Source organism: Astatotilapia calliptera, chromosome 22 (assembly GCF_964374335.1).
Source record: "Astatotilapia calliptera chromosome 22, fAstCal68.1, whole genome shotgun sequence".
Classification (NCBI taxonomy): Eukaryota; Metazoa; Chordata; class Actinopteri; order Cichliformes; family Cichlidae; genus Astatotilapia; species Astatotilapia calliptera.
The window spans coordinates 8312638-8326988 of record NC_137442.1 but is presented as its reverse complement, the minus strand read 5'-3'; the positions used below and the strand labels follow the sequence as shown (position 1 = coordinate 8326988).

Here is a 14351-nt window from a genome sequence, read left to right as displayed (position 1 = left end):
AAACCAAACTATAAACACATAATGCGAAAATTTGCTCATTTAGGCAGTTTATAGTGAAACTATGAGATTGCGTAAGACGTTAACCATAGCCAACCTTAAGGTAACCTTAGATAAATGTGAAATAAAAAGCGAGCAAGAGCACAAAATAAAGCAGAATGCGCTCAATCGTCTTGTTTTCCATTCTACCGATAGGCCATGAATGCAGCATTATGCTTACTGCAATTTTGGCAGTTAATGACAATGAAAATAAAAGACTGAAATTACTACAAATTGCTTTTTATAATGTAAAAATTGCCTGCAGTTATTATCTTGCATTCATGAGTCTTCTCTGTGGTCTCCTGCTTGACAGCTCCATCTCTAAAATCCTTTATCTCATAAATCCACTATCCTTCATATGCACCAAACCATCTCGGGCTTGCCTCTAACTTTGTTTCCAAACCACTCAAGCTGAGCTGTTCCTCTGGAATACTCTCTTCTAATGTTCTCCATTCTAGTTGTTTTTATTAAATTTAATAACTGAATTGACGTTATTGACAGCTTATATATGCAATAATGTTTATTCAAGTTAAAAACGTACATTTTTGGAGCTGTAGTAGATTAAACATACAGTACACAGTTGTTGAGCCACCTTTCATGGTTTTATATTCCGTTTTATTAAATAATGCACAAACATACATTAAAAAGTTTATAAAGCAAAAACAGAGTTTGTAAAAATCTTAAAAGTCATTATTTGGTATGACCACCTTTACAGACATACTACCTTTACTCTTCTATGCATTCTGAACTCTTTTGGGAAAGCTTTCTTGTAATTTTTACAAATATTTCTAAGGAATAGTTCTTTAGGCTTCTTGAAGAACATTCAAAGCTCATCTTTGGATGTTGGCTGCCTTTTTTTCTGTTCTTTGTCAAGGTGATCCCTCACTCTGTCAGTAAGAGGTCTGGGCTCTGAGGAGGCCAATCCATGACTGATAGTGCTCTACAGTGTTTTTCTATGCAGGCTCTTGTGTAATTTGGCATGCCTCAGCCACATCATCTTTAAGAACAGCGTCTTGATACAAACTCTTGCACTAAGACCATTTCTGATGAGGCTAATGATAATGTTAAAAGAACCACACAAGAAGAGCTCAGTGTTATATTTATTCACCTCACACACTCACCACACGGCCACCTTGTTATCTGTATGACAGCACCAAGAGGAATTCATCACCAAAACCCTAAGGTAACAGCTCGGGGATAGGAAATTATCAGTCATGCCTGGAAGTGATGAATACAGACATGGCAGCCATGTCTTTACATAAGGCATCCAGGACCAGCCTCCACCACCATAAAATGCTGAAAAAGCTCAGTTTAGAAGATTGCAGAAGGTTGTGCAAGTCCTGGATAGTTCAGTCAACCCTTTTTACATAGGCCATGAATACAACCATCTCATGTCAAAGAAAAATAAAAAAGCAGAGCACAATAGGAGCAACCAGTGAGTTCAGACATATAAATGTGTGTGTAAAGACATGCCTACTTCAGATATCAGTTATTTTCAGTAGATTTCAGGCAGCAGTAACAAATAAAAACTGATAACACTTTTCTGGACAGTCTTCTTCCACTTCCCTTTAACAGATCAGAGCACACAACAAGCAGCAAACAGTACAGAGAGACGCCTTTCCCACGAAAGCCGACCAAAGCAGCAACAACCCTTCAAAGAACAGCGCGTACACATGCACTGCATGAGTATTTCATGAGCAAACAAAGGCAGAGCGTGACAGAAAGCAAGAGCATGTATGCTTGTCACTATTTGGTTTTTTGGTAACCTTAAAATTACATAATCAAGCAAAAAACTATTCTGACTAATCTTACGTGTTATCCTGTTATAAAGCACTTTCATTTTGAAATTCTTGATTGCCGATTATGATTATTAGCTCAGTGATTCAGTCTAATTATTTCCTTTAAATCAAGACAAAAATGATCCAACTATGCTAGTATAATACATGAAATTCATAATTTAGACAGAAGACACCCATTTCTCTTTAAGTAGACAACAGTAGCGTGATTATAACACATGAACAGAACAGAAAAGCAAAACATTTAAGACAAAAATCAAATTAAATGCATAAAGATTTATCCCCCCCCCCAAAAAAAGGGTCAAGAGCCACACTGGAGTGTCTGTGGAGCTCTGGTTTGAGCTAAATGCTAATGCCATAATTTTTTAATCAGCACCCTAACTGATGTTGATTCAAAGGTCTATAGTTTTGCAGGTGTTTAAAAAAATAAACTTGATAAAAGTGATTGAAAATAAAGGAAAGGAACATAATTATGCATCCTATCCAATCACTGTCAGCACAAAAGGACCAATCAGTGAACAGGATTAAACCTCTGGCTGCTTCATTTCATGGCAAACACTTTCCCCTTCTCAGCCTACACTGATCTCTGCGACTCACACCTTCATTAAAACCATTCATAGTAACATTAACAGTAACACATGGCTTATAAAACTACAGTACAGTGATTAATAATATGGCCGTCCATACATGTTGTTTGGCCGGTGCAGTGTGCTCAGCTGAGCCTCACTGTTTGAATGTGCAGCTTCCCCACTGACACCATGATAATCAGAGTTTTTTCGCCCCGGTGTGCCGATCTGTGGATACGATCAGGAACACCTGAGGAGGGGCAGAGCCACGCTTGGCCGTCAGTACTGAAAGGAGATGACAGAGTTCACTTTGTAGACGTGGTACGAGCGGTTCCAGAAAACCCGTGTGAAGTAGTTTGTGTAGGGCGAGTAGTTCATCTTTATCTCGTGGCAGAATCGTCCATATTTGGAGAAGGAGTATATCTCACCTTTGTCATAGACGATCTGCAAGAGACAAACATACAGATCATGAGTGAAAGTATAAAAGACTCGAATTCTGTAGAGTTTGCAAAATATTCTGCAACTAATGTCTTGATTATAGCTAGATGATTGTTATTAATAATACTTATCCAAAGTAGTAGCAGAAAATGATTTATTCTTGGACTCCGCTAGAGTAGCTATGCGTGATTTAAAGTTAAAAATAATCTTCATTGATCATATTCTGGGTTCTTAGTGTAGCCACTGTCTGAAACATGCTATTTTAGCTCCTTTTCCTTTAAGGTCAACCATCTTCAAAAGATCTAATCAGAGGACCATATTATTGATATCCACTCAAAATTGTTCAATCTGTAAGAAATCTATAACGGAGGAAAGGGTTTAAACTCACATGTCCGTTGGAGATGTCGAGCAGGTCTTTGATCCTACAGCCCTTATTAATAGTGAGCTCACTACAAATCGACTCTTCGATGATCACGTAGTTCGTTTTTTGGGCGGTCAGGAGCTTGTAGATGTCCTCTGCAGATCTCATTGCGTACACCTGGTACGTCTGGGAAAGGAAAGATTACCTCCTTTTATTTTCTGTTAAACTTCAGTTAATTTCATTTCAATATTATTTGTGTTGCGCCAAATCACAAAAACAGCCAGTTTAAGGTGCTTTACATTTTAAAGACCCAACAATAAAACTAATAATTTACTTTGAAACATGTGGAACATCAGTCTCTGTTTGGACTAAAATTCACATTCAGCACTTTAACCAATATGACTAACAGGCATTTTTTATAGCTGATTATAAGACACAAGTATCTTCTTGACAGCAGCACTGTTAAGGTAACAGATATGTTGTCAATGAAAACTCACATCTTCAGTCCTCTTCAGCAGGTTGATGTCTGAATAAAGAGGTAAACTAGTTACAGCTGAACCCGAACACAACTTCACTGCTCCCAGCAGCTGTGGACTGCCTGCGAACACAGCTGCCACCGGAGCCTGTGACCTACATGAGGAGGAAAGACGATGGTTGATGCCATGATAAAATACTTTACAAATATCTTTATAAATACAGGAAGTTCTAAAGACCCACTTGATCCAGCTCATCAGCTCCACTGTGTCTCCATCGTAGAACTCCTGCAGTTCTGATAACTCTGCTAAGACGCGAGGGGAGAACTGCAGAATGGGAGAGAAAGAGCGTTACGCAGGAGATATAAAGTGTGTCTAACATAAAGAGCTCCCACGTAAAAGGGGCTGAACACCTCACCTCTCTCCACAAACTGAAGCAAATGATTGTGGGAACAGCTGTGCTCAGAATCAAGGACTGGAGGGTAAAAAGAAAAGAAAACACGGTTAGCAACTGTGTCGATACTTACTCCTTTCTCTTCATGAGGGGAAAAACATTTTTTTAAATTTAGCTTTAATGTATTTATTGAACTGTTTTGTAATATATTCAGATTTTTGTAAACGTATTTTTACTTCTACTGCCTCCTTTTACTTACTGAATGTCTTTATGTTATCTTCTTTATTTAAGTGAACTTCTTTCTGTGTAATTTTTACTTTATTGAGAGATCTATTTTGTCATATTGTATTATAATACACTATTCCTCTTCATTTAAGCTGCTTATACCAAAACGATTATAATAAAGTTCATCTTTAACTTTGATGTTTCAGTATCTTCTTTTAGCTTCTTCTTTAAGTTCTTACTTCATGTTATAAGCTAAAAAAAACGATTTAAAGATAATGATAAAGATAAGTAAAAAGTGAAAACAAATACAATACAGAATAATGAGGCTTTCAACAATAAGAAAACGCATGGTAAATGTGTTTTATTTTCTGGACTTATATAGCGCTTTTTACAACATGCCTCATTCACCTATTCACACAAACACCTTCTGAAGTGCTTTCTATCTAGCACTCACACACTTTCACACTCCAATGGATGCACTGGAGAGCAACTTGGGGTTATCATCTTGCCCAATGATAAGTGGCAAGAAGAGTGGAGCAGCTAGGGATCGAACCACCAACCTTCCAATCATTAGACTACTTGCTCTACCTATACTTCGTGTGCTACAGCCAGGAATACAAAATAAGGACAACAACCACCATAAGCTGGTTAAAAAAGGACAGAGTTTAGATGGGGATGGGGTATGAGCCTAGACTTAAAAAGAGAAATGTAGGGTGCTATTTTTATGTCAAGGTGTAACCGATTCCACAATTGTGGAGCAGTGACTGTAAAGGCTCTGTAACTTTGTTGTTTGAGGCGCAACCTTGGGACATGTAACATTTAGAGATCATGACTTGTAATATAAGCCAGGGCTTTCCCATTAAGGGCCTTAAAACAATCAGTAAAATCTTAAACTGAATTCTAAAATAAACAGGAAGCCAGTGCAGTGAGGCTACGACTGGGCTGATGGGCTCATATTTGGTAGTGCCAGTCAGCATTCTTACTGTGCAACCATCTGCAAAAAAACAGAGGGAGATCTAGGTATAGTGAGGTACAATAATCCAGATGTGAAATAATAAAAGCACGGATGACTTTTTCCAGAACACGCAAAGACAGGAAAGATTTGAGTTTGGCATTGACTCTTAACTTGCTTGTCAAAGCAAAACTTTGAGTCAAAAATAACATCCAGGTCTAATTTGATACAGTCTGTTGGCCAGAACCCTGAGTTACCCAGATGAATCAAATAGAGTTAGAGTCTGGGTGCAAAAATTAGACAATAGAATTAGGTATAGAAAAAAAATCACTTGTCTGAATGTGTGTAATTGGGGTAAGTGATGTTTGAAATAAAACGTGCTTTGAATGCTCAGTTAGAGGGAATAAGTACTCCACAGGTATCAGTCCATTTACCATAAATATGGGATGAGATTATCTAAAATATTGGCAAAAGAACTAGATTTGAATGGACCAAAGATTTGTCACTGTTTAGTCATCTAACCTTTAATTTCTTCAAGATAGTAAGAAATCCTGAGATTTTCTACTGTCTTCATCAGCATAGAAATGAAATGAAATAATATGGCTGCTAATACTACCAATAGAAGCTGATATGAACAGAAGAGGACTGGGCCCAGGATAGAGCCCTGAGGGACCCCACAAGACAAATGGACAAGGAGTGATACACACAATAGGCATACAGAAAGTCCTATCCACAAGACAGCATCTGAACAAGTGAAGAGGTCCAACAAAATCAGTACTGCATTATCACCTGAATCTAATGGGAGTAACAGATCATTGGTCAGTTTCAACAAAGCTGTTTCAGTGCTGTGAACAGCTCTGAAGCCCAAATAAAACAGTTCAAATATCTCATTTGAGTTCAGGAATGACAAACTGTGACAGGATCCATTCATTCCTTTGGATATTACCGGCAATTTATAGATAATATACTATTTGTTTGGAAACTTAGCATAAAGGTAAGTTAAAGAGACGGTATATACCTAAACCTCCCCTTCTGTGCAGACTGTATTAAAAGAAACCTGTTTACTTTAAGACATTTGGTTTTGTTTCTCATCCACTATAAACAAACATCCATACCAATACTACAGGGTGGATGGACTTCAGTTTGAGCCACTTAAACACTGTCATCCAGAGGTCAGGAGAACAAACCCCAAATGCTGTAAACATGCAGACGTATGGTGTCCATAAATACTTCATCCTGCAAGACAGAAGAACATAGGCGATGAAAAGCTGTGCTGAATAACATATGGTGAACAAACCTCAATTATTAAAAAAAAAAAAAAAAACCCAACGTACCCATCGAAGAGCAGAGCGAGACCCCCAAACAGCATGGTGTGGAAAACATGATAGACGACCTCTGGCTTCTCTCCTATTCCTCCATTTTCAAGGCTATAGGTTTTGCACAATGGCTGACCGCTGTGAGGGGAAATTACATTAAGATTTTAGCCAAAAGTATAAATATAATGACTGCTTAAAAACAACAACAACACAAGAGTCACCAGCATATGTCACTGTGTTATTGGGCAAACACATTTTGCTAACATAGTATCAACTACCAGTTAATTATTAATCTACTAGACACATGAAGACTGCATTTGTTATCAATTTGCATATTCAGTTCAATTCAATAGTTTGGTACAAACATTTAATTTCATTCAATTTCCCACAATATCAGCTCATCTGTTGGAAAGCTGGTTATCATTGTTGATCAACATCTGAACTTTGAATTTCATATCTCTAAGTTCATCCAGTCTTGTTTCCTTCATAAAAGAGAAACTGCAAAAATCCTGTACTGTCATTTATTCATTTTGAACTTTTAGTGCACACTTTAATTTTCACCTGCCTTGAGTATTGTAACTCTATTTTTATTTGCATCTCTCAAATCTTACTAATCCAACTTCAACTGGTCCAGAATGCAGGCTGCTAATGAGAACTAGCAGGCGTTTGCACATCATTTTCATCCTTGCTTCCCTTCACTGACTTCCAATGAAATTCAGAATTCACTTCAAAATTCAGATACAACTCATCAAGTGCTACACGGCCAGGCTACTGCTAACACAGCAGAGCTACTGAAACCTTATAAGAGGAGTCTCAACAGCTTCTTAGATCATCCTCTCTCATTGAAAAATCAGAAGTAACCATGCTTTTGAAATTATAGGGTCTGAACCTTGGAACAGCCATCGGGAGAGTCTGTGCTTTCAACAACATCTGAAAAATTATTTTTAAACGTTAGCCTTTTATTAATACTTCTCCGATTAATTTTGGCCATACTCTCCATCTAATGAATGTATAGAAGTGTGCATGCTGGAATAAATGAATGACTGTATGTTGATTATGTGTTTGTATTAAACGTGTCACTTTTATTCAAACTGTGAAGCACTTTGTAACTGTGCTTTTTAAAAAGTGCTGCACAAATAAATGTATTATTATGAGTAACAACTATAAAGGAGCTTTTTACGACTTACGTAGTTAGCCTGTCCAAAGGTTTTGTTAAGTTAGTGGTTTGGTAACTTAGTGACAGGTGTGCCAATTCAGCTGCTGCAATTGGTCTAGCAACGTGGATCAGGTTCACCTTATCTCCACTTCTTTACCATGTTTATGCTGTTGGCAACTTGAGCAACTAGGCAACTTGAGGCTTTAAAACAAGACTTCAGAAACCAGCTGATGACAGCATGGTGCTGTCTGTTGTTAGACCAGAAAGATTTTGCACCACGAGTGTTTCACCTGAGCCTTCTGTAGATTGCCTGTAAGGCTGAAAGCAGGCAGACGGCGAGCACGAGGAAGTAGAAGGGGAGGACCGAGGCCTGCGTCAGACGTAGAAATAAGTCCTGACCGGGCGTTTGGAAACTCTCCTGGCACAAGAGGAAGTTGGGGACAAAGTCGCTGAAGAGAAGAAAAAAGAAGATTATTATGTTAGATTACATCAGATTAGTTCTCACTAATAAGGTTACTGCTCTAAGTCAATAACAAAAAACATGACTCACGTTGTTGTGTTGAGTCCAAATTTTACTTCAAGGAACTTCAATATGAAGTCACTCTCATTTGCAGCAATTAGTTTCTGTAAATAAAAAAACAAAACACTGCATTCAACCCAAAAACTGAAACTGAGTATCAGCCACTGAATGCTACACAGATGCCCTGCTCCCATATGACTTACCTTGACCAAATAACTGTAGGTGATCCCAGAGGTGAAGACCAGGTAAAAATGTAGGAAGAGCTTCATCACTCTTGCCACAAGAGGACCCACCTTCATCCTTTGCTAGAAAAAAAGTGCAAATGTTAATGGAGCTATTCCCATTTGAAAAGCTCCAAGCTGAAAACAATTTTCACTTTAAAGAGTTTATCTAATGTCATGACTGAGCTGCGAGGGGGAAGCTAACTCTACCTGGAAGTACCTCGCAAGAACCGAGCCAATGAGGAGGCTGAGCAGAGGCGAGCTGAGCAGGGCTGTGTTCTGAAACTGGAACATGTAGGCCAGGAACAAGGAGCTGAGGTACACCTTGTGGATGTCAGCCATCTGTTCATCCCAGAAATGGAGAGATGAAGAAGAAAAAGACAGCCAATCAGAGAAGAGAAAATAAAACACAGTTTTATTTAAACAGTCGGCAGGATTTTCCCTGTTTTAAACCCACAAGTTGCATTAAAAAACATCATAAATGCAAAATTGTTAGTTTAAAGTAATATAGAGTAAGAACCTGCTGCAATTTCTGAAGAAAACTGTATGAAATTTCAGAAGTTCAAGCTACGACTGTGTTACCTTACGTGGTGGCACCAGGTCAAAAGAATCAAGTAGAAAAAGACAGAAGCCTTGGATGAAGAGCACGTAGTGACTGTGTTCCCAGACCAGGAGGAAGGTGAAGGTGGTGGCACTCATGGTAAGATAGCAGAACATCTACAGAGGATGAGACTCAATCATTAGTGCAATGTTCTAGCTCACATTACTTCTTTTTTTGTGTGTGTTAATGAGGCTCATGAGGGGCTCACCTCAGTTGAAGAGCCGATTTTGTTTCTCAGGAATCCAGTCAAAGCTGTGACCTGCCAGGAGAAGTAAGGCAGAGCCCAGTTGTCCCGCAGAGGAATAGCATGATCCACTTTGGTTGTATCTGCTCTGTGGGAGAAAAGAAACAGAATTAAATACAACTTTATTAATCATTTTAATAGAGGAGGATGTTTGTAGCATTAGTCACCAGAAAGGTTTTACTGGAATGAGAAAACATGAACAGACAGGCAAAGAAACTTCATGCTTAAGGAAACGTTTGTTCACCTTACCTGTTGATCACATACCAGGCCACGGCCAACATGCCAGCCACCCAGGTGCCACTCATCACCCAGCTGCACACAAAGAGGGCAGTGACGTAGACCGCCTGCAGGCCCAAAACTGCTCCAATGTAGAAGTAAATCGGTTCCACGAAATCCTGTTTTATCAAGGGAAGCAGTGGAAAAAGACAAAGACGGTGATCCTTAAAAAGTGTCTGTGGTCAAACCTTAAAGTGGCAGAATGAAGCCACTTTTAATTGTGATTTTTCACTCCTAATCACTTCATTATAATAATGTCCATAGCTAGCAGTACTAATGCAGCAACATTTACTCCTGCAGAAGCCTAGAGGCAGATGCTTAATGCCAAAAACACTGATGAAAACAGCTCAGCTGACGTAGGTAAGCCGGGTTAATCAGCTGTGACAGTAAAACAGGGTCTGCTTTGTTTGGGCAGCCTTATTGCTCCAAGACTTATCAAAGCATAAATTATACTGAAGTTTGACCAGTTTGAGTTTTAGGACTTGTACTAACATATTCCCACACTCTCTTTGCTTTTTCCATGTACGGTGCGTTTAACACGGGTATGTACGGCCTCTGTACCACTAGTTTCTATTTGGATTTCCATTCTCTGCTGTAAGCCAGACTTTTGTTATGCAGTCAAACCATTTATGTTTTAAACCACTCCAAAGCAATTGTATTTTATGTGCAAAATTGCACACACTTTAAACGTAATACTTGATTCTCTTTGCTGCTGCACATGACACACAAATGCAAACTAAATATGGAAATGTTCTGCTCTCTCACATATCCCTGCTCTAACATACTCAGGATACTTGCATTTGTACAGCTGTTATAGTTAGGACTTTAACGCCTTTCATTTTAAACTATTTTTATGTAATTTATACGTACAAAAAGGGAAAAATATCTATATCTATCAGTTTCAAATGAACAGAAATGGTGAGTTAAAGCATTGTCTTATGCACTCCTTTAATATTAAAAAGCGCAAACCACTAAAACAGTGCACTGAAGCACTAACATCAGAACTATATCTTAAATATCCCACCTTAAGTATTTTTGTTTGACAGATTAAAGCCAAAAAAGCCCAAATATCTGAATACGAGGAGCACAACCTGACAGAAACAGACTTATCTGAACTGGAAATGCATAGAAACATTGCCAACATTCAGACCTTGCAGCTGAATACCAAACATTATAGTTAGCTAAATGCTCCTACACCATTAAAGTCAAATAAATGGAAATAAAAAAGCAGCATTGCTCAGTTTGGCAAAGGAACATTTGTCCCACTCTTCTCCCTTTTCTGCTGCCATTAACCCAACCCCCCAGTATTTCTAATGCCTCACGAAAATGACTACAAAAACAAACACTGGAGGTCACATTACATCTTCAGCTCTGCATTTTGAGTCAACTGAACTATTCTGGCTATTTCCAGACAAAAGTGAATGGAGAAAGCAAAGAGAACTAATGGGTTGTTTCCCCTGAAGATGAAAGAACCTTCTGTCCAGACAGAAGGTTCTTTTATGAATTTAAAGACTCAGCCCTTTTAAGGACCCAAATCAACATTTTACTATTTATGGACCCAGGGACAAACCTTGCTTATTGAAAGAGAAGGCACTCAGCCTCCAAGAATGAGAGTGGACGTCACAGTGGTTTTTATGCTTCATTTTGCTTTGAGATACACACACAAAGAAGACAACCCAGGAAATGTAAAATCTGATTAAATAAATCCTCACCTGGCTGCCTGTGACTCTGTATATGAAGCTTGTGATGAGCTCCGGATAAAGAGACAAACGCTCGACTGCGTTAATGGTCTGACCTGAAACGGTCCTGTTATCTACCACCAGCTCATAAAACCCTGTAAAACACAAAACAACAGAGCTGAGTCATAAGGAAAGCAGAACATTAAAGTCATTATCTGTGCTATCTGTGGACTATTTTAAACTCTGAATCATATAAATCTACTGTATAATAGAGTCCAAGAATAAAAATATGGAAAAAATATTGAAAATTCGCTAAGCCTTTCATGAAGCAGGCAGTGTGCTCGTACCTCGCTCAAAGGATGGTGCTGCGATCAAACGCTTGTAGTAGTAATAATAGACCCCACTGCCTCCCTGGAAAGTGATTTCCCGTTCCAGCTCCTTAGAAATATACAAAGTAAATTTTAGAGCTCGTACGATTGGGCAGCAAAGTAAAGATAAAAAAGGAAAAGAAAAAAAAGTCACCCACCTGTCGAGTTGAAAACCAGAACTTCCTGTCATGATATGTGGACAGATACACTGCATACAGCATGCCACAGGCAACAGATGCCAGACATCCAAAGAACACCCGGACTAGCCGCTGTAAGAAAACAGCTGAGGAGAAGAAGCATTAACAGTAAAAAACAACATCATCAACAAAAAAAGCTTCTGTAGGTCTTAAATGTGAGAGGAAAGATTTTTGACTCACACACTTTAAATAACCATTTTCTACCACACACTATTTCTCTTTGTAGCTGCAAACTGAGCTGAACAGAGAGATCAATATCATATACTACTATGACAAAAATAACACACAAAAAATAACATTACACCTGCCACCAAAGTACAGCCAGAGACATTTTATATTTAGTCTCCTACACATTGCAACACGTGCAAAAAAAACAAAACTTCTTCAGAGATGTCTAAAAATCTTACAGTACATACAAATTTGGTGACGTATGTACAAAAACTCTGCGAGATGGAAAAATACACTTAACTGCAATTTCAGTGTTTACTGGAAGCCACAGATGCAATATTTCATGACTCATGAAGTCGAGACATATGTTTTAGTACATTTGATCCAACACCACTGCAGGACAGTCGACTTCTGTTACTTCACCGAGTCACCATGGCATGTGTTTCAGCACCTGGTTGTACTTTTGATACCTCTCTTATCTGTATTTGAAGCATTTTCAATTACTCTCCTACAGCGTCTAACATTTACTAAGCTTTCTAAGGGTGTGCTCACAGTAGGCTCGGTTGCCTTTTACCATGTTTGAGCACAGAGCCCCCTTCCTCCTCACACTTCCCTTAATGTTTCGGGCCCCAGCGCTTCAGTTTGTCTCAGCATCTCAACTGTTCACTCTTTCATTCTCTCACTATTTTTGAACGGCACAAGCATTCCTGAAAAGCTTGCTTGCAGAGCAAAATTAGGTTAAAGATTTTATGTATTTTGTGGATTCGTTATGTGGCGCTGTCTTCACTGATTTGTTATTTACCTAACCAGCTAACTTTCATAGCTGGAACTCGATTAGTGTACTTTGCCCAAAAAGAACTTGCTCAACCTTGCCCTGGCTACTTCCTTAACTCGCCCATGGCACATTTGCCGAACTGTGTCTCTGCACATCAAACAGCTCTATTAATGAGAAGGTCAGCACTCACAAGTATGTAAAGAATATTTTTAATTTTGCATGACAGTAAAAATTAAGAGATGTGTTTCATCCAATGGCTTTCTTCAGTGTTTCTGATATGCAATAAAAGCACATAAAGGATAATAATAATAATAATAATAATAATAATAATAATGGAAGTAGAAAAATTACAATCGGTCATTTCATGTCTTTAATCATACATACCAACATAATAACACATAAATAAGCTAAGGCATCGAGTCTTTACACTCAATGCTATTCCTTCTGAAATTGCAAACCACTACACTATGGAGCCACCAAAATATGACATACATAAACATGCATTTATGTAGCTTTTTTTTTTTTTTTACTTAATTTGAAAGTACAACTACTAAACTACAAGGCTTTGAATGATTCGCATTTTCTCCTCCCCCTGACTGGCTGAACCTTGCAAAGGGGGGGGGTTTGAACAGCAGGTGGGTGGAGCTTCCACGCCTGAGATGTTCTTACTGACATCATTCAGAGCTACAAATGCAGAAAAACTGTCTGAAACAGAGCATCTACAGCAGACTAAAGCTTTTGTCTCACGGGGATCACTTCATGGAAGCATAATAGGTCCCCATTAATGTACAGCATGAACCTGACCATCAAATTATTTGTTTTTTAAACGCCACTGAGCAGCGTATGAAGTGGGCTGGTATGTAAGAAATGGACTTACATGCAGATAAGCCCTTGGCTTTGACACATGACTGGGCTCTGCTTGATTCTTCCTGTTCATGCTGACCGCCTTTAACTTCACCTTCATCTTTCTGCTGCGAGCCATCAGCCGCTGCAGTGCTGGACCCATTCACCTGTTCAACATCTGGTGCTAGAGCAGAGAGAGACTGGCTGTCACAGCATCGACACAGAAATGTGCTCTGACAAACTGTTTCTCCACTGGAAGCTACACAGCTCATGTTCAGTTAGCAAACTGCTAAGTTAGCTCAACTTACGTTTGGTCTCCAGCTCCGACTCCTTTTGTTTCTCTTCCTCTTCATTATCTCCTTCCAAAGTTTCTGATTTCCGGCATCTTAATTCAGTCATGACTAAATCAAATTAAGCCAAGAGGATCTGTCTGGTGTGTTGAGGCAGCAGCATGCTAACTAAAAAGCAGTTAGCTAATCTAAGATCAAATCGATAAGATAAGCTCTTTAAGGTAAACTCAGCAGATGACAGGCTCCAAACGTTACTTTACTCAAGAGATTTTATCCTTCACGAACTTGTAGAACGACAGCGGCACAGCTGCAGAGTTTAGTTTAGTGGTGCCTGTGTGGAGGACTGAAGTTAGCGCTACTGCTGGGCGGAAGTTGCAGATGACAACAGAAAGCAGCGAAGAAGAATCCAGACCAAACTCAATGGAATATTTGTCTAATTTAAGACAAATAAACGCC

General features: G+C 38.8%; 1 protein-coding gene across 1 annotated transcript; it reads right to left on the bottom strand.

Moving 5' to 3' along the window:
• Positions 1-1124: 1124 nt before the first annotated feature.
• Positions 1125-14281, bottom strand: LOC113014893 (putative C-mannosyltransferase DPY19L4). Its single transcript, XM_026156693.2, has 19 exons — positions 13914-14281; positions 13640-13789; positions 11781-11905; positions 11602-11692; positions 11288-11409; positions 9549-9694; positions 9264-9387; positions 9037-9171; positions 8665-8796; positions 8437-8538; positions 8264-8337; positions 8004-8162; positions 6576-6695; positions 6357-6477; positions 4089-4145; positions 3915-3997; positions 3695-3827; positions 3225-3383; positions 1125-2842 (listed from the first exon to the last, which is right to left on the bottom strand). The coding sequence occupies exons 1-19, from the start codon at positions 14002-14004 to the stop codon at positions 2678-2680; spliced, it is 2289 nt and encodes a 762-aa protein (XP_026012478.1). The 5' UTR covers positions 14005-14281; the 3' UTR covers positions 1125-2677.
• Positions 14282-14351: the final 70 nt, after the last annotated feature.